The sequence below is a fragment of the Macaca nemestrina genome, chromosome 12, assembly GCF_043159975.1.
Source record: "Macaca nemestrina isolate mMacNem1 chromosome 12, mMacNem.hap1, whole genome shotgun sequence".
Taxonomy (NCBI): Eukaryota; Metazoa; Chordata; class Mammalia; order Primates; family Cercopithecidae; genus Macaca; species Macaca nemestrina.
Window position 1 is genome coordinate 22,284,762 of NC_092136.1, and position 23,112 is coordinate 22,307,873.

Consider the following 23,112-nt stretch of genomic DNA (forward strand, 5'->3'; position numbering starts at 1 on the left):
CTTGCCCCCCCGGCCGGGCCACTCACACCGGAAGCGGAAGCTAGTCTCCGGCGCCTGCCATCTTGGAAAGGTCGGCGCTGGAGGAGGAGCAGGAGGAGGAGTCGAGAGGCGTCGCTCGCTGATTATCAGGTTTCCTCCTCCTGGGTTTGGGCGGCCAGGAAGCGCGACATTCGGCTCTTCTCCCAGCTTGGCTTCAGGGATGGAGATCACTTTTTAGTTATTGTTTTTCTGTGGGTGGTTCGATCTCGGAGCGTGGGAACCGGAAGGAGAGAAAAGCAGTGGCTTAGGTGGAGCTTAAGCAGAAGTGAGAGGAGTCAGTTTTGTTGTTTTTTAAATCTTTGATTTTTCATTTTATTTCTGGTAAATAGTTGGGGAACAAAAGGTGTGCTTTCGAACCACCTATGGGAAGAGAGGTGTTGCTTTTCTTCTTAAAGTCTCACAATACTGGAAGCTTCAGAATGGAGACGGTTGTTAGTCTAGCGCACCGCCGTCCGGTAATGCGAGCCACGTGTGCAATGTAAAATATAGAGGGAAGTAATCCTACTAGTACATTTTATTTAGCTCAAAATACACAAAATATAAATTCAATGTGGTCGGTACACATCATTGAGGTAGTTTCCTTTTTTTTTTTTTTTTTTCCACTAAGTCTTGGAAATCGGTATTTTACACTGACAGCTTATCTAGTCATAGATAGCCGCATGTGCCTACAGTACTGGTCAGCACACGTCTAAGCTAGAGGTCTAGGTCTGGAGACCAGAAGCATTGGCATCACCTGGGAGCTTTTAGACATGCACATTCTCGGCTCTTCTCCCTCTCCCCTGCGACCTGCCGAATCAGACTACATTTTAGCAACAGCCTCAGGTGACTGGTATACATATTAAAGTTTGAGACCCACTTCCCTCTAGTGAACCAGCAGGCAGGCAGATGACAAGCTTGGCTGCCAGTTTCTTGCTAGATAGGTCATTTTAGGTCTTTCAAGATTGTCCTCTGTGTTTGTTATTTAAGATTGGTATGCTTTTGGTTTTCTCCTTGGGAAAAGAAGGATGAAAATATTGTTTAACCGCTTCCCTACACAAGTGTATGCGGGAGAGCAATTGCTAAGTGTTTAAATACCACACTATAGAAATATAGAAACAACCACAGCATTGGTTTTTTCATGTTGTTGTTTTTTCTTCATTCCAGGAACAGCTTTACTTAAAGACCTGAAGACTGAACATTCATTTCATTAAAAATATATGGCTTATTTGCTTTTTGCCTGGTACTCTGATAGTCTCTGGGTTTGGAAATGTCACCATTGAGCAGTGTGCAATATAGTGAGATATTATTGGCAGGCTAACAATTAAAATACAGGATAATGGGGGTGTATGAAGGCATATGTACAGGAGAGAGCAACCAACCAGGTGAAAAAAGGCTTGGAGCTCAGGTACTGGTTCAGGCAGAATAATAAGTGAAAAGGTGAAGTCAGCCGGGCTCGGTGGCTCACGCCTGTAATCCCAGCAGTTTGGGAGGCCGAGGTGGGTGGATCACAAGGTCAGGAGTTCGACCTGGCCAAGATGGTGAAACCCCGTCTCTACTAAAAATACAAAAATTAGCCGGGCGTGGTGGTGGGCGCCTGTAATCCCAGCTACTCAGGAGGCTGAGGCAGAGAATTGCTTGAACACTAGGAGGAGGGGATTGCAGTGAGCCGAGATCACACCACTGCACTCCAGCCTGGGAAACAGAGCGAGAATCCGTCTCAAGAAAAGAAAAGGTGAAGTCAGTGGCATGTTGTAAGAGTTTCTTTCTTAGAGTTTAGACATAGGCAACAGGGAGTGTTTCAGAATTTTATTTTATTGTTTGTTTATTTTTTTGAGACGGAGTCTCGCTCTGTCGCCCAGGCTGGAGTGCTGGAGTGCAGTGGCACGATCTTGGTTCACTGCAAGCTCCGCCTCCCGGGTTCACGCCATTCTCCTGCCTCAGCCTCCCGAGTAGCTGGGACTACAGGCGCCCGCCGCTACGCCCGGCTAATTGTTTGTATTTTTTAGTAGAGACGGGGTTTCACTGTGTTAGCCAGGATGGTCTCGATCTCCTGACCTCGTGATCCGCCGCCCTCCTTGGCCTCCCAGAGTGCTGGGATTACAGGCGTGAGCCACCGCGCCCAGCCTCAGAATTTTAAAATAGAGAAGTGGCAAATGATGGAATCCCTTTGGTCTCAGCATCTTACTTTGGGGGCATAGAGGTCAACCCTCTTTCTTGTGTATAAAGCTGACATCATCATCATCATCTAACATTTCTTGAGTGTTTAATACATGCTGGGTCCTGTACATGCATAGTTCCTATTAATCATCACAACTTACCGAGCTCTGGCTAGTTAAGTAAGTTGGCCAAGATCGTATTGCTAAGTGGTAGAGCTCAGGTTTGGACTCAGAGCCACCTGACTCTAGATCTGAGAACCTGAAAATGAATGAAGGATAGTGAGGAATTTGAGAAAGTCCCCAGCATCACATATTTTGCTATCAGTAATTTCGTCGACCTTCACAAGTTAACCTCTAAAGGGGTGGAATTACAGCTTCTATAGCTTTATTATACCACCTACCTATTTTCTGTAGATAACTCTTATCTTTTGAGATCCTGTATTAGTTTTCTAATGCTGTGTAACAATTGCCACAAACTTAGCTTAACACATTATCTGACAGTTTCCTTGGGGCAAGAGTCTTCTGGTGTGGTGTGACTGAGTTCTCTGCTCAGTGTCACAAGGCTCATATTAAGGCTTCAATCTCATCTAAGGCTTGGGGGTCCTCAGTCAAGCTCATTCTTCAAGTCCATGGCAGAATTCAATGTATTGCGAATGTAGGACTGAGGGCTCCATTTTGTTACTGGCTGCTGATTGTGGCCATTAACAAACACTGAGGCTACCTACAATTTTCTGCCATGTGGCTCTCACAATGGCAGTTATTCCTTGAAGGCAAGCAGGAGAATATTTCCACTGCTGAAATCTCTTGAATTCCTCTATCTCTAAGCCCAGACTTAAAGGGCTCATATGAGTTGATAAGGTCTATCTGAATAATATCCCTTTTTATTAACCTCAGATCAACTGGTTAGTAACTTTAATGCCGTCTGCAAAAATTTTGTTTGCCATATAACATTATCTTAGTCCATTTTGCGTTGTTATAACAGAATACCTAAAGCTGGGCAATTTATAAAGAAAAGAGGTTTAATTGGCTTATGATTCTGGTGGCTGAAAAGTCCAAGATTGGGCAGCTGCATCTGGTAAGGGCCTCACACTGCTTCCACTTAGGGAGGAAAGCAGAAGGGGAGTGGGTGTGCATAGAGATCACATGTTAAGAGAAGCAGCAAGAGAGAGAAATCAAGAAAGCCAAACTCTTTAACAACCCACGCTCATGAGAACTAATTCATTCCTGAGACAGCAAGAACTCACCCCTGCACCCTGCCCCACCGTGAGGGCATTAATCTGTTCATGACAGATCCACCCCCAGAAACCTCCCCATCTCCCAACAGTGCCACATTGGGTACCAAATTTCAACATGAGTTTTGGCAGGCCCTAAGCACATCCAAACCTATAATCACAGGAGTGATATCGTATTCATGTTTTCCCCACACAGTCAAGTTAGGAAATTTCCCCCTTTTCTACTCTATTAAGGTGAAATAGACAAAAACTGTATATATTTAGTGTACAACATGATGTTTTAATATATGTAGGGGAGATTTTATGAGGTTAAGGACCAGTGGGGATCATCTTAGAATTTTGCCTACCACAGATCCTGACTGCCAAGTACCATTCTTCTAGTCTTTCACTGAACTGTTTTAAGTATCACAGACTAATTTAGACATACTTTTGCTCCTGTTCCCTGCCTAAAATCCTTTCCTCATGCTGCTTTCTCAAATCTATTTAAGATACAGTTGAAATCCTAGCCTGCAAAAATGTCTGTCAACTTGTTTGCTGCCTCTGAATTCTGTAGCAGTAACATGACAATACTATGCTGCTGTGTGATATTATTTTATAAACTTTGAACACCCAAACTTCAGTGGTTCTTGCAAAAGTTCTTAGTTCTAATATGGTGAGACAGAACACTCAAACAGTAAGTCAGGCAAAGCAAATTTTTTACGAATAGGCAGCAAAGATACACAGAAATGGAGGATCCATGGTTAGCTGATCCCATGGCTCAGGAAAGCTGCCCTGGGCAGATAGATAGAGCCTCATCTGCATATACCCCATGTTGCAGCACAGATGAGGGACTCCAAAAACACTTTGGGTTTTATACCCTGGATATGACTGAGATTGCTGAGTACAAGTGTTGCAGAACATCCTGTTTTAGGAAAAATGAGGACACGGCCCAGGTTGTTCTGGAAGCTTCCTCCTTATCTCAGAATGTTGCATTCTCAGTACATTCTGCCTGAAAATTGCAACAAGTGGGGGAAGAGTTGGCATGGCCAAGGCCATCCAGGGACGTGTCATCTTGCAATTCTTTACCTACACTAGCAACTGAGGGCAGGAAGCATTTCCTATACTAACATTTTTATCTTCCTTGGAGCTTCTGTACAAAATAGTTACAGGTTTTTAGCTCCCCCAAATGTAGCATTCCCATTTTGTGTGAATAAAACAGTTAAACATCTTAACCTAAATAAAATTGTTCCTACTAATTTTCTACATCCAGATCACTTGTCCCCGTTCTTTTATTCTGTTGTTCTGATGTTTCTTTTTTCATTATACTTTTCCTTAGATGAAACTTACAGAAATACAGGATGGCAGTTGACAAAATTGCTGATATCCCAAATTGTGATTCAATTCTTAGTTCAACAAATGATAGGCAAGCCCCTAACTGCATGTAATTTAGTCTTTGAACATATTTTAGCAAATAGGTCTTTTATTTACTATCACTATAAATCATAGAATTCTTGAAGTTATTAATTAGAATTCATTCTGTTGATAGAATGAATGATCTTTCTGGATTAACTTCTTCCCTTGGGCCACCTTACCTGAAAATTGCAAAGGATTTACATACTGCCTATTCCTTAGAGAAAATATTTAAGATATAAATACTCCTAGGGAGGAGGGTAACACTCTGGCTTACATTCTGTTATCTTTTGCTTTATAATAAAACCAACATAAGTCTTAGAGGTTTAAATTTTAATTCTTAAAACATGATTTATTATTTTTCAGTTTGTTGGTCTCAGCTGGGTGGTTCTTCTGCCAACTCCTGGTGTTAGCTGGGGTCACTCTTAAGGCTGCATTCAACTAGGAGCTCAGCTGAGGCTGAAATGTTCCAAACTGGCTCCAACACGTCTGGTGCTTTAGTTGGAGTGATTGAAATGGCTGGGGGTAGCTGGGCCTCTCTCAGACAAGGTAGTTACACAGGCTTCTTACAGGGTAGCTCAGGGTGCTGAAAGAATAAAAGGAAGCTGCCAGGCTGTCAGAGGGTCAAGGCCCCAGAAGTGGCAAAGCATCACTTATGCATTCTTCTGGTTAAGGAAAGTAACAAGCTTAGCCCAAATTCAAGTGTGGATGGAAACAGACTCATCTTGATAGAAGCAGCAGCATGTTTGAGTAGGAATGGAATTATTGGCATCCTACTACATATAATTAAGTCTTTAAGAGCAATTTTGAATTGATGGGAAGCAGGGTCGGGGGGAACAGGTTGGAAAGGAGCCTGGTTATAGCAAGAGGGCTTTACTTGTGTAACTCCTCAACATCAATATGCACAGTGAGTGAAGAGGATTTTTTAAAGGGAGGTAGAGGCTACCTAATATAGTAATTTCATTTAGAAATCATTTGTCAAATAGATCAGGGAGTCTGAAGTATGAGGGCTACCACGGATGAGACCAAGGATTCAAACTCACAGTGACACTAGGGCTGCTCTGAGGATAGCAAGATAGTCATCTTAGGTTTTTATTGATACGTTAGATTTTATATTAGCTTTAGTTTCCATCACACTGATTACAATGATCTCTCTCCTGCTGTCTTTTACCCACCTACTGAGGAAGCACATAATAGGTGGTCCTGTAACCAACTTGAGAGGAAAGGCATCCCAAGGAGGGTCAAATTTATTCAGACCTGAATCAGCCAGATAAATGGGCAGAATCAAGGAACCATGATTTTCCAGAGGGAAAATGCCCTAATGTTAGAAAGAGCATGGTGTTAACTGTCAGTTACTGAAAGCAGTTCACTATTGTAGTAGTGGATGAATTTAGGACTTCTGAGGTCAAGGTTAGGAATCTTAGAACTTGGAGATAGCCCATTCTCTAGCACAGCTTGGCACATTCTTAAAAGCCAGGAGTCCTGCAGATTTTGTTGCCTTGATCTCAAATGCTTTTCCTTGAGGTCTTCACGAGGCTGGCTTGGTATCATTATCCAGGTCTCAGCTCAAATCAATCACTCAGAGGCTTTTTTCTGACCATTCTTTCTATACTAGCTGAAGCACAATAGAATGCTTCAGTATCCTTATAGCACTTACTACTCTGGTACAGGCTTAAGTTTGTCAGGATCTGCATAAGAGTATGTAAATTCCATGAGTTTGCCTGTTTTGTTCACTACTATATCCTCTAGGCTTAAAACAGTGCCTTCAACTTACTAAGAGCTGAAAGCTTACTATGTACAAAACACTGTTCTGGATGTTTGGGATTATGAATCAACAACATGCAAAAATCTTTACTTTTGTTGCATTTTAGCCACATTATATTCTAGCAGTAGGGGACAGATAGGATTGAGGTTAGCTTCGAGGACGTGAAAAAGGAGTTAGATGTGTGGATATAAGGAACAGTGACTAGAGGGGACAGCTAGCTAATGCAAGGGCTGTAAGGCAGGAGGATGTCTTTGGCCTGCATGAAGCTAACTGGCTGAGGCAGAGTGAACAAGGGTAAGAATAGCAGCTGAGGTCAGAATTAAAAGCCATGGTAATGTTTTTGATTATTATTTTGAAATGGGGAGCCAGTGAACAATTTCTGGCAGAAAATTAGATGTCTCTTTGCTGCTGTGTTTCGAGCAGATTGTAGAGAGTTAAGCATAACAGCAGGGAGATCAATTAGGAGGTTATTATGAAACTCCAGGCAAGAAATAATGGGGATACAAATTTGGCATTCCTTAGCTATAGGCCTGGAAGACCAGGCATGGTGGCTCATGCCTGTAATCCCAGCACTTTGGGAGGCCGAGGCTGGTGGATCACCTGATGTCGGGAGTTCGAGACCAGCCGCACCAACACGGTGAAACCCCATCTCTGCTAAAAATACAAAAAACTAGCTGGGCTTGGTGGCAGACACCAATAATCCCAGCTACTTGGGAGGCTGAGGCAGGAGAATCGCTTGAACCTGGGAGGCGGTGGTTGCTGTGAGCCGAGATCACACCACTGCACTCCAGCCTGGGCGACAAGAGCGAAACTCTGTCTCAAAAAAAAAAAAAAAGCTGTAGGCCTGGATGTGATCACCTTATCCTGATCCACTTAAAATCTGACTTTCCCACACTCACAACCATCCTTGTTGCTACTTCAGGAACACTTTCATAAAGCCTGGCAGTTAAATTACTAAGTTCCAACTTGCTTTGCACATTATCTGAAGATAGAAATGATTTATTTAATGATGATTCGGCAATTATCTAATGTTTTGCTTTGGTTAAAAAAAAAACACACACACAAATTCTTTTTTTCAGGTTATATTAGCTCCTAAAAGTAAATTCAAATCAGAACTTTGAAGGATCAAAATTAAAGATAATTTACCAAATTGATGACTGAACTCCTTATAGGCCGAGCATGGTGGCTCACGCCTATAATCGCAGCACTTTGGGAGGCCAAGGCGGGCGGATCACGTGGTCAGGAGATCGAGACCATCCTGGCTAACACAGTGAAATCCCGTCTCTACTAAAAATACAAAAAATTAGCCAGGCGTGGTGGTGGGCACCTGTAGTCCCAGCTACTTGGGAGGCTGAGGCAGGAGAATGGCATGAACCCAGGAGGTGGAGCTTGCAGTGAGCCAAGATCGTGCCACTGTACTCCAGCCTGGGCGACAAAGCAAGGCTCTGTCTCCAAAAAAAAAAAAAAAAAAAATAAAGACTGAACTCCTTGAAGGTAGAGAGCAGTTCTTGTCCATCTTTATATTTTCAGCCTATTGGCACAGTAGAAGCAATCAATAAGTGTTAATGAATATCCAAGAATCTGAAGTTACCATAATTATAACACATCAAGACACAAAACAAAATTACAAAAGGAAATTTATTTCAAAAGCATAAGGGGACATTTACATTTAAACAAGGTGATAAACAGGTGTCTTGCAAAAGAAAAAAAAATCCATGGCATTAAGTTTTTCATTCAAATTCAGAAGCAAAAATAACCTAACTTGTGCACTATTGCCTTAGGAAAGGGAAGGGGAAGGGTGAGGGATAAGTGAACAGTCAACTCAGTATCAAACTTGAGAAAGTAAAGTCACTTCTGTGCAGTTTTGAGTTTACAAATATGCTTATAAAGAGGAAAAGTGGTAAAATTATACTTAATGTTCAAATTTATTTAGTTGTAGTCTCAATACAATTTCTGTACTTGAAATGGCTTTGGGCCACTGGCTGATCTATCTCTGAGGTCCAGATTAGCTGGTCGTTTTCAAATGGCAATTTTATATTCCTTTGTTCAGATTCCAAGGGAGTTTAGGTTCAGCTCATGGTCTTTAGGAATGTTTAGAGATTATTGCCACCACTCCATAGCCAAGCTGACCAACTTTTGCTCACTTGTATCATTCTAGTCTTTCAAAACTATTTTCCCCATACACATGTGCAGTAATTCTAATAAAGGAGTTTTGCCTCCTCTGCAGTGTAGAGGTAATGGTAATGAAGACACCTGCATTGGAATCACAAACTATTCCTCAAAAAAATACATCAGACTACTAGAAATGTCATTCAGGCAGCTGATTTGAATAGCAAACTTGGGGAGGGAAGATTAACTGTGAAACAAAAATATACAAAACATTCAAATGCAGAACAAAGGGTCTATGCTACTAAAAATGCCCATGACATTAAACACTCCACAAACCCCCCATCTGTCTGTTGTTTTAACCTAAAAATTCTATTGGCTAACTTATACAATAATTTTGATTAATAACCTGAGAAGTTAAAATCTTGAAAGTGGCAAAAGCAAACCGAGAGAGCATCCCTTACTTATTGGTACCATGTTATCAAGTCACTTTTTCTGGGTAGCCCTGGTTATTAAATCTCCAAATTCTAAATTATACTATCTCTTCCTGTAGAAACCTGTATGTACATCAAATTCAGTATTTTGGTTGTATTTCACCAATAGCAACTCCAATTTATCTTTGAAAATGCAGTCTTTATTTTTAGTTTTAAATAACAATAATCATGTAAGTGCAACTGACTTAGAATCCCTTGCTAGTGGGAGTAAAAACCTAAATAACAAGTTAACGGATTCAGCCTCAAAAGGATAATCACCGTGTCAGACTACCCGTTCCTGGAATTTAAAAAGTGATTTATGTTGTGTAGTCAAGTTTCACAGCATGCATATATATATATACACACACACACACACACATATATGCTTATGTATGTATGTATATTATACATACACATTTCTATTCAAATAGTAAGATTCCATATTCAAAAGTTTGTATCACAATATATGGAAAAGAATTAAGTAAGCAGTGCAAAGCAACTTACTTTCTCCTAAAAATGTAATGTCATTCCTATATTTTAAGAAAGCTATGTAAGTATTTTGCTTTTATGACACTAGGTAGGAATGCTGCACCACTGCCCAGCAGCTTTATTAAACAATTAAAACAAAATGTTAAGATTGACCATTACTCTTCTCCATATATTGGGCAAAAAACTAAGAGGGAAGAGGAAAATCAGTAACCTTTCAAAACTGATGATCTTTATCAGCAGAACTAGACTGAATTTCATTACATTTTAGAATGAACAGCTCTCAACAACAAATTATCAAGATGTTTAAAAGTAAAAGATTCACAAGTTGAAGTCTGAATAATGATACTGCAAAAACAAGTCAAGATTGCAGACAAAGCATCCAAAAATATCACTGTGGTTTTACCTTGGACACAACCATGGTCTGTTACAAAAGTAGATCATACATACAAAGGTATAAAGAACATTAAGTTTTTAGCTGAAGGCAGCAGTCTGTTTAAAGGGACATCCCCGGCAATCCAATGAGTAGTAGAATTTAAGTATATTAAGCTCATGACAATGCTGAAGAATGCTGATGTCTTATTCAGTAGAGTCTTCCCCGACTACGATTTCCTCGTGTGCCCCAACCTCGGCCACCTCTACTTCCCCTGAAGGCTCCTCTCTGCTCTACGAAAAAGCGAACAAGGGTTTAGGTCTTGCTTAGGATTTCATGGTACAGCAAACGCAGAAGAAATGTAGCTCATAACTCTGAATACAGCAGTAGGCCCTATAAGAACAGAACTAATATTCTGCTGTTCCATCTACAAATTTAGCCTGCCTATAAAACAAGAGCAACATATATACTGAAGTACATAAGGCAAGGTACCAACTACATTTGTGATAGTTGCTTAATTAAATGTATCCCAGTAACAAAGTCGTTTCAAGGCGATGTTATGATAACTACACTTTTTTTTGGAGGGTCTTGCTGTGTTGTTCAGGCTTGAGTGCAGTGGTGCGTTCACAGTTCAGTTCACCATAACACTGAACTGGACTAGTGATCTTTCTGCCTCAGACTCCCCAGTAGCTAGGTCTACAGATGCACACCACGTTTTTTTTTTTTTCTTTCTTTCTTTCTTTTTGTAGCGACGGGGTCTCATTATGTTGCCAGGTGGATCTCAAATTGCGGGCTTCAAGGGATCGATCGTCCTGCCTCAATGCTGGGACTACAGGTGTGAGCCACTATGCCCTGCCTGTACACTTTTTAAAAAACTTAATTCTTCAAATTCACAAATAATAATTCTACATATTCATGGGGTAGCATATTTTGGTACAAAGAATGTATAGTTATCAGCTCAGGGTAACAAGCATATCCATTATCTCAAACACCTATAATTTCTTTGTGTTGGGAACATTCATTATCCTATTTGAAAGTATATATAGTCATGCTATAGTGGTACAGAACACTAAGACTTATTCCTATGTTATTTTGCATTCTCCCTCAAATCTCTCCCTATCCCTTCCTTCCCCCTATCTTCTCAGCCTATAGTATGTGCTATCTTACTTTTTACTTCCATAGGATTAACTTTTTAAAACTTCCACAAGTGAGAACATGCATTAATTTTCCATTGCTGGCTTATTTCACCTACTATAAAGTCCTCCAGTTCCTTCCATGTTGCTGCAAATGAAAGGACTTTTTTTTTTTTTTTTATGGCTGGATAGTATCCCATTGTGTATAATACCACATCTTGTTTATCCATTCATCTGCGGATGCACCTGTTGATTCTGGGTTGATTCCACATCTTGGCCAATGAATAGTGCTACAATGAACATGGGGGTGCAAATGTCTGACTTTTAATCACATTTACATGATTTACATATGATTAAATATGTAAATGAGAAATCTCTTCACTGAACTTCCAAACTTCCTCATTGTGGTTTTGATATGCATTACCCTGATGCTTAGTAATGTTTAGAATTTTTTCATACACTGGCCATTTGTATGTCTTCTTTTGAGAAATGTCTGTTCAGATCATTTGCCCATTTTAAATCTACATTTGCTTTGCTATTACGATGTTTGAATATCTTCTATATTCTGAATATTAATCCTCTGTTGGATGAGGAGGTTACAAATATTTTCTCCCATTCTGTAAGTTGTCTTTTCACTGCTGATGGTTTCCTTTGCTGCACAGAAGCTTTTTAATTTGATATGATCCCACTGGTTTATGTTTTTGTTGCCTGTGCCTTTAGGTCTTAGTCTTAAAATCTTTTCCCAAACCAATGTCCTGAAGTGCTTCTCCTGTTTTCTCTTATGGTAGTTTTATTGTTTTAGGTCTTACATTTAGGTCTTTGATCCATTTTGAGTTGATTTTTGTACAGGGTGGGAGGTGGGGATCTAGTTTCATTCTTCTGCATAGGGATACCCAGTTTTCTCAGCACGATTTATTGAAGAGACTATCCCTTTTTTTTGTCCTTCCAATGAGTGTTCTTGCTACCTTTGTAAAAAATCAGTTGGCTTTCTGGTTCTCTGTTCTGTTCCATTGGTCTGTATCTACTTTTATGCCAGTATCATGCCGTTTTGGTTACTACATCTTTGATTTATATTTTGAGATCTGGTAGTGTGATAAATCCAGCTCTGTTCTTTTTGCTCAGGATTGCTTTGGCTATTTGGGGTCTTGTGGGTCTATATAAATTTTCAGTATTTTTTTTGGTGGCAATTTCCCTGAAGAATGTCATTGTTATTTTGATAGAAGTTGTATTGAATCTGGAGATCACTTTGGGTAGCATGGTCATTTAAAATATATTGATTCCTCTAGTTGATGAGTATGGAGTGTCTTTCAATTTGTTTGTATCCCCTTCCATTTCTCTCATCAGTGTTTTATAGTTTTCCTTGTATAGAAACCTCTTCCAGGCCGAGCGCAGTGGCTCACGCCTGTAATCCCAGCACTTTGGGAGGCCAAGGCGGGTGGATCATGAGATCAGGAGATCGAGACTATTCTGGCTAACACGGTGAAACCCTGTCTCTACTAAAAATACAAAAAATTAGCCGGGCGTGGTGGCGGGCACCTGTAATCCCAGCTACTCAGGAGGCTGAAGCAGGCGAATGGCCTGAACCCGGGAGGCGGAGCTTGCAGTGCGCCGAGATGGCGCCACCGCACTCCAGCCTGGGCGACAGAGTGAGACTCTGTCTCAAAAAAAAAAAAAAAAAAAAAAAGGAAGAAGAAACCTTTTCCATTCTTGGTTAATTTATTCCTAGATTTTTTTTCATAGCTATTATAAATGGGATTACCTTGATTTCTTTTTCGGCTAGTTCATTGTTCATGCATAGAAATGCTACTGATTTTTGTATACTAATTTTGTATCTTCTAACTTTTCTAAATTTATCAGTTCTATGAGTTTTTTGGTAGAATTTTTTTTTTTTTTTCCCCAAATATATATATAACATCATGTCGTCTGCAAAGAGAAACAATTTGACTTCTTTCCAGTTTGGATGGCCTTTATTTCTTTCTCTTGTCTACCTCCTCTGGCTATGACTTCGGTAACAACTTCTTAGTTCTTTATTTTATTGTCTATCATTACTAAAGGTAACTTATATAACTATGAAAAATAAATTATCATTTTCGAAAATCAGGTTAGACTAAAAAATGTCCCTCTGAATGCAATAAATATGCAATTTTTGTTTTGATCACAGTATTTCACGCAACTGGACTCACACAAATGTAGATCTAAATGCTGAGTTTTTTTCACTGCTTTACCAGCTACATAAGCTTCTCAAAGTACTGCCAAAAAGGTGCTATGTGTGTATGTGCATCTGAGTGTGTTTCAGCTACTGATATAAACTAAGCATATCTTTTGCTGAAAAATCAAGTCACTTGTGTTATACAGTAGAACAAGTCTCTCTGATCCATTGGTCAGTCACTTTTAGAGCCACAAAGGTGTCGTCCCCGTGAAGAAAACTGATTGAAGTTATCAGCAAGGCTGGACTTTTAATCATATGTAAATGAGATCAAATCTTTTCATTAACTTCTAAACTTCCTCATTATAGCAATCTTGTTAGCAGCAAGAGAGAGAGCTTGGTTTTGCTATTTTTGATCCACAATCTTGGAGGCTTGAAAAATACCTTTTCAGTCAATATTGCAATAAATTATTTTGCCATTATGTCTTATTAGGGCGATGTCTTGATGTCTTTTTTTACCCCCCTTTCTGCAGAAAGAAAAGTAATTCAATTCTAAGACAGGAAACTCACTGGACCTTTCCCCGATTTGGCTAATATTTATCTGCATAATAGAATGGGTCTGATTCAAAGTCACCTTCTTATGCCATGACACATTTTTACAAGTTGATTAGTATGCAAACCATTTGAAAATGAAATCATTATGTTTATTATTCTAGTGAACACATTCAGAAAATCAGAGGTGGTTTCTCCAAGGGCAAGAAGCTCCCAGAGACAGACGCAGTAACTATGGGGGCATTAAAGTAGTGCAGTAGCCTTTTGTGGGCCATGACTTCTACATTTTTGACTGTTCAGACTTACAGCCACCTGTGCAGATGCCTGCATATTTCACCCTACCATACTCATTATTCACACCAACACACTTAACACTGTCATAGATACCATTATTAGCTTTAAGCTAAAAGACTACTACAATCCACTCTTTCAATTTTAGTATGAATTTGGATTACACTCTATTCAGCTGTACCTAATGAGGAAATTAAATACACTGTATGAAGGTACTATTTGACGTAGTTATCTTTTCTATATTGGCTAATGCTTTTTTACCTCCAATTGATACAGCCATTTCTATAGTACAGAGATTCACCAAATTTTCTTCTTTTTGAAGAGCTTCATCCTAAAAATACTTCTGCATTTTCATGATCTTTTCAATGGTTTCAAGCTTACATTTTTTTTTAACTCACTGCTCAGTTTAATTTAACTCGGTTTAAATTAAACTTTAAGGATTATTTTTATATTCCAAAAAGTAAAGAACACAAGTCACAAAATGTAGAACATTTAGTACTTTTAGGTTACTGGGGAACTTTGTGCACTGGAAGGAAAACTAAACGTGGGTATATGTTTATGAATGCACTGGGAAGTTGAACTAATTTGTGTGAACCAATACCATGTTTGTAAAGCAAAAAACAGATACTGGTTAGTAAAGCAATAAACTTGGATACTGAGAACTACTTTCATTTCAAAAGGTGAAATAAAGTCAAGCAAATGCTTCAAATTTTGTTGTGAGAATACCGATGACCTGATCACATTAAATTCTCAAATGTAAAATAATTGCAGAAATTCATTGTTCTTTCCAATAAGAAGAGTCAGATTTTAGTTTGCTTTTGCATGTTTACTTTGCTTTGCCCTTCTGTTATTTTGAAGACTGGGAGTAACTGAAGTAGTGACTCCTGGATTTTTGTCTTGAGTAAAACTTTGCTTATGTTTTTCACATTGACAGTTTTTTTTTGTTTCTTTTTAAAAAACATTGTATACAATCTAAAGTGTCAGATTTTTCACATTCTTTTTCCACAAGCATTATATCACCTGATTCTCACTATTGAGCAGGCAATGAATTTCACACAATAGAATCCTCATGTAAAATCAAATTGACTTGCCCAATAAAAAGGAGTACAATTCTTATATTGCCACAGCTCTTGATTACTCTCATTAAAGCCACATTCTCCCAGTATGTGAGATAACTGTTGATTTTAAGAATGGTACTGTTAGACACATTAAATCATACAAGTGACAGAGAACAATGTGATTCAACCAAGTAACAGAGAATCCTTTCCCCTTACAAAATACTTTCACAAATATTGTTATTAGAAGGCTGTAAAAGCTGTTACCTCATTTTCAGATAAGAGGCAAGGAGATGCACATTTACATACTGTTATGTAAGTAAAAGATTTCAGTGATCATCCTTAAAGATGTCTCAGAGTCTGGAGGGGAGGGTTCATATTTCAGTCTAAAATTGGCTTTCTATAATCTGTTTACTCAAACACTAGAAGAATTCAACTGTTACAGAAGTAATTTACTGTTACAATTATCTCACCTTGGAAACAAAATTACAGGTATGGTTCAGAATCTACTTTTTTTTTTTTAAATTTTAAGAGACAGGGTCTTGCTTGGTCACGCAGGCTGGAGTGCAGTGGCACCATCATAGCTTACAGCAGCTTTGGCTCCTGGGCTTCAGCGATCCTCCTGCCTCTTGCCTCCTGAGTAGCTGGGACTACAAGTGCGTGCCACCATACCCAGCTAATTTTTAAATTTTTTGTAGAAATGAGGTCTTGCTTTGTTTCCCCAGGCTGGCCTCAAACTCTTGGGCTCAAGTGATCCTCCCACCTTGGCCTCCCCAAAGCGTTGGGTTTACAGTTGTGAGCTACCACGCCTGCCTAAACTTTGTCTTCTTAAGCAAGGTAAGGAACTGACCTGATATTTCTCTCCATTCTTTTAAAAAAAAGATCCATGAGGAAATAAGCTAATGAGAGATAAACTTTACTTTTGATTCAATAGCCATGGGAGAGGATGGACTGGTATGAAGCTCTCCTGGCTCTAATGGCTAAAGGAGAATAGGAAGCACTTATAGGAGGATTGCATTCTGGGTAGAGGGAGAGACTGCAATAGAACACATCTTCCTTGCTAGATGATGCCTGAACATCTGACTCCACTTCTGTGACTTCTTTTCAACTAGCTACAGGAGATGGGAGTATAGGCAGCAAGCTGACAACGTCCAAGAAAGAGCATTCATACTATTATCTCTCAGAAGCTATACCCATCCCTGAGGCAGAATGCACAGAATGCCTTGCCTTGAAGCTGCAACTGGGAAAGCATGGAAAGAATGGTTCGGTCAACTTCTTTTGTTTCTGTTGGTTCCTCTGAATACAAGGGGCGTATTTTTCTTTAAGTGCTTACTGTTTAATGTTGCATGCTCAATACAGTGAGCCCACAAGGGTGAATGAGAGAGGAATGGGATAAATCGTTTCCTCAACAGCCCTAGTTCTCCAAGCTAATTCAGAAAAGTCATCGGATAGAACCATGACACTGTAAATAATTACTAATTAAAATAAAGTACAACACAATTTCTGCCTAATCTCCCATATTGCTTGTACCCAAACGGAAACGCTCACCATAATTAAAGTTGCCCAAATTGCTGCTATATTTCCCACTGGGAGGGTTATAAATCTGCCTGGCATCTCTTTTTGGTCCTGCTGAAGATTTCTTGGGTGGTGAACCTGAAGTTGTATCTTCACTGGCTCTCTTTTGCCTGTAACAATAGGAAGAACAGCAATTAAAAAACATTCTATTATGCCAAAATCTATCAATACATTTATAATTTAGCATATCAGTTATGAAAGACATCCTAAAGAGGATAATCTCATCAGAAAAAAGGAATTAACATTTGATGTCATCAAATTAACCATAGTTTGGTTATGCAGACAATGTCAGAAGGCATTTACAAGGCTTTAAAATAATCTGAAATATGTAGCTTCATAGACTTACATGCAAGTGACTCACTTTACAAAACGTGTCAGAAAAAAATCGTTTTGTTACAGGAATACAAGTAAGGCCGAAAGTTCCAGGGTTGCCTCCCACCAGTTTATTTTACAAATATTGAAAACAGCTTTTTATATGAATCATTTAACACTGCACCCTTTTGAACAGTAAATGTAACTACTGAATTAAGTTTTGATAATACTCAAATCTCTTTTAAATATATTTCTTACCCAATCTCAACCTTTTGTACAGGTTTCCAGGATAGTGTTACTGTGCTCTTATAAGAAGGAGGAATGTGGAAGAGATCCTGGAGAGACAAAAATCAGACAAGAATTCTAATGTATTTGTTGGTGGCAGGGAGTGGTGGTGAGGGTTGGAAACCAAGACAGATCTTAAAGATTAAATTTAGGAGACAGAGCTTACTGCAACAGAAAATTAAACAGAAACAATTTTGTTTACAAATCACGTCTATTACCTCATTAACATAACTTTGTGCACATAACAAACTGTAGTGTAGCTAATTTTTTTCTAAATGTCAGTATACATTTCAGGATAAAATATATCAATATTTATCCAGTTTAATAAACAAAGTCAGCAAATAAATTTTGTTTTGGTTTGTTTTTGCACAGATGCAGTCACCATGGTGCTTTAAGGAAAATACAATGGTGCAATCTGCATGTGCTTTTGCAAATTTTTAAGTCGTTCAAAATTAGAAAAAAATCTAAAGCTTTACTGCCAGCACCATAGGTAAAGTAAAAACAAACAAAAAACCACTAAAGCTCTGGCTAATCATGTTTCCCCCTGCCCTAGGAAATATCTGTGAATTATTAATAAGGCAAAAAAAACCCTGTAAGATTTAAATACCGAATGATCAATGTGCTAGGAATGCAAATGTTTGCTGAATGTGTTAAAATAACCTGGAATTCAAATAATCTAACCTCATAATATCCTCACAACTGAATAAACCGCTAAACACATTTATTCTTAGTAATACTTCTTACCAGCTTTACCTTGATTTTTGTACATAGGTAAAATTAAATAAAAGTAAACTTTTCTCCCAGTTAAAATGAGTATACTAATAAAAAAACATCCCTGGTATATAAACTTAAGTCCAGTGTACTATATAAATGTAGGGAATTGGCCAATGCAACATGCTTTGAATAAAAAATGCTTGAGATTTCTAACTGGAGTGATTTTGCATATTATAATATTAACTGAAAAAGGGACCACATGAAGAGGAAAGGGCAAATCTTCACTTATAAACATGTTAAATCTCAGATGACGACAGGAAAATGGTGTATAGTTTAGGGATTCATTAAAATAAAAATGAAGTTATGAAATTAGATGAGTCTGCCTGGTAGGTAAAGATTGCAAAAAATGTCAAGGATGGATTAAAACATACCTATGTTCTCCCTAAAACAAAAAATTTATGATGTCACATACTTCTACCCTACCTAAAAACATTTCAAGATTTTCAGGTAAGGCACCTGTGATATTATGTGATATATACAGTTTGCCCACTGTGTCCATGGTTCCTGCATCTGTGGATTCAAGCAACTGTGGATGGAAAATACTCATTAAAAAATTGCATAAAATTATAAAAAAGCAAAACTTGAATTTACTATGCTGAATCTTTGAGAATGAAGTGATGTGTAGGTACTGTATTAGGTATGTAAAAATAAAATTTAAGGTTCTCCCAAATGTATTACACCAAGGGGAGAAGTTAACTCTTGGAAACTGACTCATAACATGGCTGTTTTCTTCTCTGATGCATGACCGTTGCCTTCCTGACCTGTGTTGAGATTGCATGAACCAGAGTCTACTCTTTACTTAAACCTAGACTAAATGAGGGAGATAGAGACCACTGTGACTATTACCTCTTTACAATAAAATGTTAATCCCTTTAGAGTGTAATCAATAGTAGCCAATCATATATCTATCTGTTAGCCTTTGTATGGAAAATGTCATTCTTTTTAGCACCTCAGTTTATGCCTGTATCAGTTTTTGCCCATATAAACAATCCTCATTTTTCTCCATGCCAGGAGCACTGACCAGCATTCTTTGATGTAATTCTGCTCGCAGATGGCCAATCTCATACTTCGTACCTGAATAAACTCTTTTGATTGGACCCTGGGACTTTTAATTATTTTAGGTTGCTAAGTATGATAAGTAATCTAGAGATGCTTTAAAGTATAGGGGACGGTTTGTGTAGGTTATATGCAAATACTATGCCATTTAATAAGGGTTAATCTGAGGGTTTTGGTATCCAGGGGGGCCTGCAACCAATCCCCCTTGGATACAGAAGGACTGTATTGACTGCATTTTGGTTTCTGTCCATGATTCCTGGCTTATAGCTCCAATAATTCTTGAAATTTCCTAAGTGACTAGAGCAATATGATTATCTTTTGCTAAAACATTTGGCCCTTTGTTACTGTTTCCTGAAAAGCTCCAGAGCAATAAAGGTGAAAGACAATCTTTTATTTTTAACAAGCATCTTTCAATCACACCTGAGTTTATATTAATAAGGTGATTTTTGAAAAGTCCCTAGATAACCACAGGATGGGGGAGGTGACTGCCTGGGGAACCTACCACATACTTTCAGGGTTGGAACTCAGTCCAGCTCCACCTCCAGGGAGGAGAGAGGGGCTGATTTAACACCAATAAAGGTCTATCTATCACTGATGGCCAATGATTTAATCAATCATGCCTATGTAATGGAGCTTCCATAAAAACAGAAAAGGACTGTGTGTGTGTGTGTATGTGTGTGTGTGTATGAGAGTGAGGGGGGTTGGGTGTTCCAGGACGGAATATGAACAAGAACACATCCATGTGCTGGGACAGCAGTACGCCCCAACTCCATGGGGATGGAAACTCCTGCACTCAGGACCCTTCAAGACCTCTCCCTATGTGTATCTTCATCTGGCTGTTCATATGTATCCTTTATAATAAACCAGTAAATGTAAGTAAGTGTTCCCCTGAGTTCTGTAAGCTGCTCTAGCAGCTTAAGTTTGGTTAAATTGTGGGAACCCCCATTTATAGCCAGCCAATCAGAAGCATGGGTAAAACAACTTGTAGCTTGCAACTGTCATCAGAAGTGGTCTTGTGGGACTGGGCCCTCAACATGTGGAATCTGATGCTACCTCTAGGTAGATAGTGTCAGGACTGAATTGGAGGACACACAGCTAGTATCCACTGCAGAACTATTTACTTACTTGATGTATGGGGAATAACCTCCACCCATCTGGTGTTAGAAGTGCATTGTGAGTACAGCAGGAGAAAATGACTTTATTCCTATATTCACAGAGCACTCTACACACAGGTTGCGGACCCTATTCATCTCTCTTCCCCATACCTTCCTTTAGATAACTTACAGATTCCTGAAAAGAACATTTTCTCATCTGCATGCAGGTAATAAGCATTTGCTAAGTTTAAAATGTTCTTAACACATTGTATCTTCAACATAGACTTTTATCAGCGGTTCAAATACAGTCAAATCTCACATTTTTATATATGAATTTACTATGCAAAATAATTCCTTATATTTAAGATTTGTAATAAATGGCAGCTACTGGAAACATTTCCTTAGGAGATTAGTATAATATTCTTACCTCTTCTGTGTTTAATGCCTTTTCACTTTTCTACTTGGCACTATGATACTCCTTCCTCAACATCTAATCAGAGCTGCTTTTTCTCAAATGCTTCCCTCTCTCTCCTGACACAAACTGCAATTGACCCTTGCACAACTTGAATTTGAACTACATGGTCTCATTCATACGCAGATTCTTTCCAATAAAAGTTACACCTAGTGTGCCTGCCTCTCCTTCTACCTCTTTTGCCTGGTACCCCGAGACAAGACCAACCCCTCCTCTTTCTCCACCTACTAAATGTGAAGATAACAAGGATGAAGACCTTTGTGATAATACACTTCCACTTATCTTCTCTTCTTTATAATACAACTTTTTTTCCTGCAGCTTTATTGTAATACAGTATATACTACATATACAAAATGTGTTAATTAACTATGTTATTGGTAAGGCTTCTTGTCCACAGAAAGCTATTAGTTTTTTTAAATGATTTTTTATAAAGCCAGTCAAATTTAGCAGTGGGGTGGGGGTTGTAAACCAATTTTGGTGATGATAATGTTAGTAAGTTCTGATAACCCACTACCATTGTACCAGCCAGTGGTTAAGTTTTGGGGAGTCAAAAGGTATGCATGGGGTCGGTATCCCTCAGCCCTTCATTATTCAAGGGTCAACTATAATTATTCCATATCATTTTTACATTAGCTTTAAGGCATACTAGTCCCAATTTTTGTTACTGGCAGGTTACGTGCTGTAGGTGTTACAAATACTGTTTCTTTTTCCCATCTGGCACAATACAATTAAGCTGTAATTGTATTGTATGATATAAGTGATGGCTACCTTATGATTTTTTCTGGTTCTCTCAGGTTATTATTTTATTTAGGCTAGCAGATACTTGGGAAGGGTAAAGAGAATCGAAAAGTAATTATGGCTTAATGGAAAGGTATACCCTAGCCTACAGTACAGAAAGCTCTCAATTTATTACGTAGTCAAGTTTATAAAAAAACAAACACAGGAAAACATTTCATTGTGCTACACACTACATGTCCATTCTTAAGAGTAAGCAAAACAGGGATTTACTGGCCACTCAAAAGAACCCAATAGCATTAAGACCACTAGAACTTAAGTCACTGAAATTTCTTAGACTGTATCTATCTGTTTCAATGCTTTGAGATAGAAGTTTGCAAGCCTCCCTTTGTTGGAAGTATCTTATATAAAACTTTAAAATAAATAAATGTATGATTTTGTGGTAACTGCAGAAATGTCACTTGGTATTACAGACTTACCTTGATTAAAACATTGATATTGTTTGTTATTTTCAATGCAACGACTTTAATCTTGTTCTGCAAAGGGAAAGGAAAATTAAGACAAACTGCCAATAATTTCTATGAGGCGTAATCCATTCTGACACAGAACTAGAGTAATTACACTTCTCTATCAGAATCACTTGTACGGTCTTTACATAATTCCTTGGTTTAAATCTATAGATAATGTGTATTCCTATTGCTTGACTCTAAACAAATCTAGATGTGGCAAAGAAAGTAAATAATCTGTGTTCCCTTGACAGGTTAGAATGTACCTAAAAAATGAGTAAGGTCACATACAAATAGAAGTTGTTTTAAAATAAATCAGGTTAAGTTATAGGAACACAATGAAAATCTAAAAATATTTCATTAGGACTGGGATGAAGACTGTTAAATTACGTGAGATAAGGGAAAATGAAAAACTCCCAACACAAGTCTATATAGTTTGGTATGGAGCTAGGAGTTTATGAAATGTGAGCCAGTATTCTTACCTCTTCTGTTTTTAAGGCCTCACCCGTTTTACCCTGGAGAGCTAAGCGAAGTTGTCTGATATAAACTTGCAGGCCCCGTGCAAAGTACTGCAGCCTAAATGAAAACGTATTTGTTAATTAGCAATTCATCACTTCAATTTTGTTTTTAAACTCAATCTTATACTATAGCAAAATGATCCTAAGTGCAGAAATGGCTACATGACCAATAAATTAAAGAACAAAATTTTAAGTTGCTTCTGATCAAGAGCTTCATCAAGTATCAAACTTCCGCCTTACCACATGGTAGAGGATAGTAACAGGTAACACAATGGCTCAAGCATTTCAAAATTTAAGATGTGAATTTGTTAATGGAACAATTCAATAAGCGGTGTCTTTGTGAAAACTACTTATATTGACTTCTCCAGGGCTGCTTCTCCAGTAACACTAACATATTATTAATAACCGTAGCTACAGTTTACTAATACCTACTACTTGCCAGGCACTGTGCTAAAAGCTGTACATTCACTGTCTTATTAAATTCCCACAACTCTATGAGGTAGGTACTATTATCATTTAACAACTGAGAAAAATTTGGGGAGAATAAGAGATGTTAGGATACCTGCTCAAGATCATAAAACAAGTAGGAAGAGCTAGAGTCCTTTATTCC

The 23,112-nt window shown here is 38.5% G+C and overlaps 1 protein-coding gene across 2 annotated transcripts in view; it reads right to left on the bottom strand.

The window, feature by feature from the left end:
• Nucleotides 1-8,179: 8,179 nt before the first annotated feature.
• LOC105471605 (apoptosis inhibitor 5) overlaps nt 8,180-23,112 on the bottom strand; it is a 32,096-nt gene continuing 17,163 nt past the window's right edge. The window contains exons 10-14 of one of the 2 annotated variants that reach the window (XM_011724152.2): nt 22,467-22,560; nt 21,958-22,014; nt 17,321-17,397; nt 16,724-16,860; nt 8,180-10,291 (exon numbers count right to left, since the gene is read on the bottom strand). In XM_011724152.2, the coding sequence (XP_011722454.1) occupies nt 10,209-10,291; nt 16,724-16,860; nt 17,321-17,397; nt 21,958-22,014; nt 22,467-22,560 (448 nt within the window). In that variant the 3' untranslated portion in view covers nt 8,180-10,208. The remainder of the gene's footprint in view (nt 10,292-16,723; nt 16,861-17,320; nt 17,398-21,957; nt 22,015-22,466; nt 22,561-23,112) is intronic. The other variant, XM_011724153.2, reaches the window with a different exon arrangement.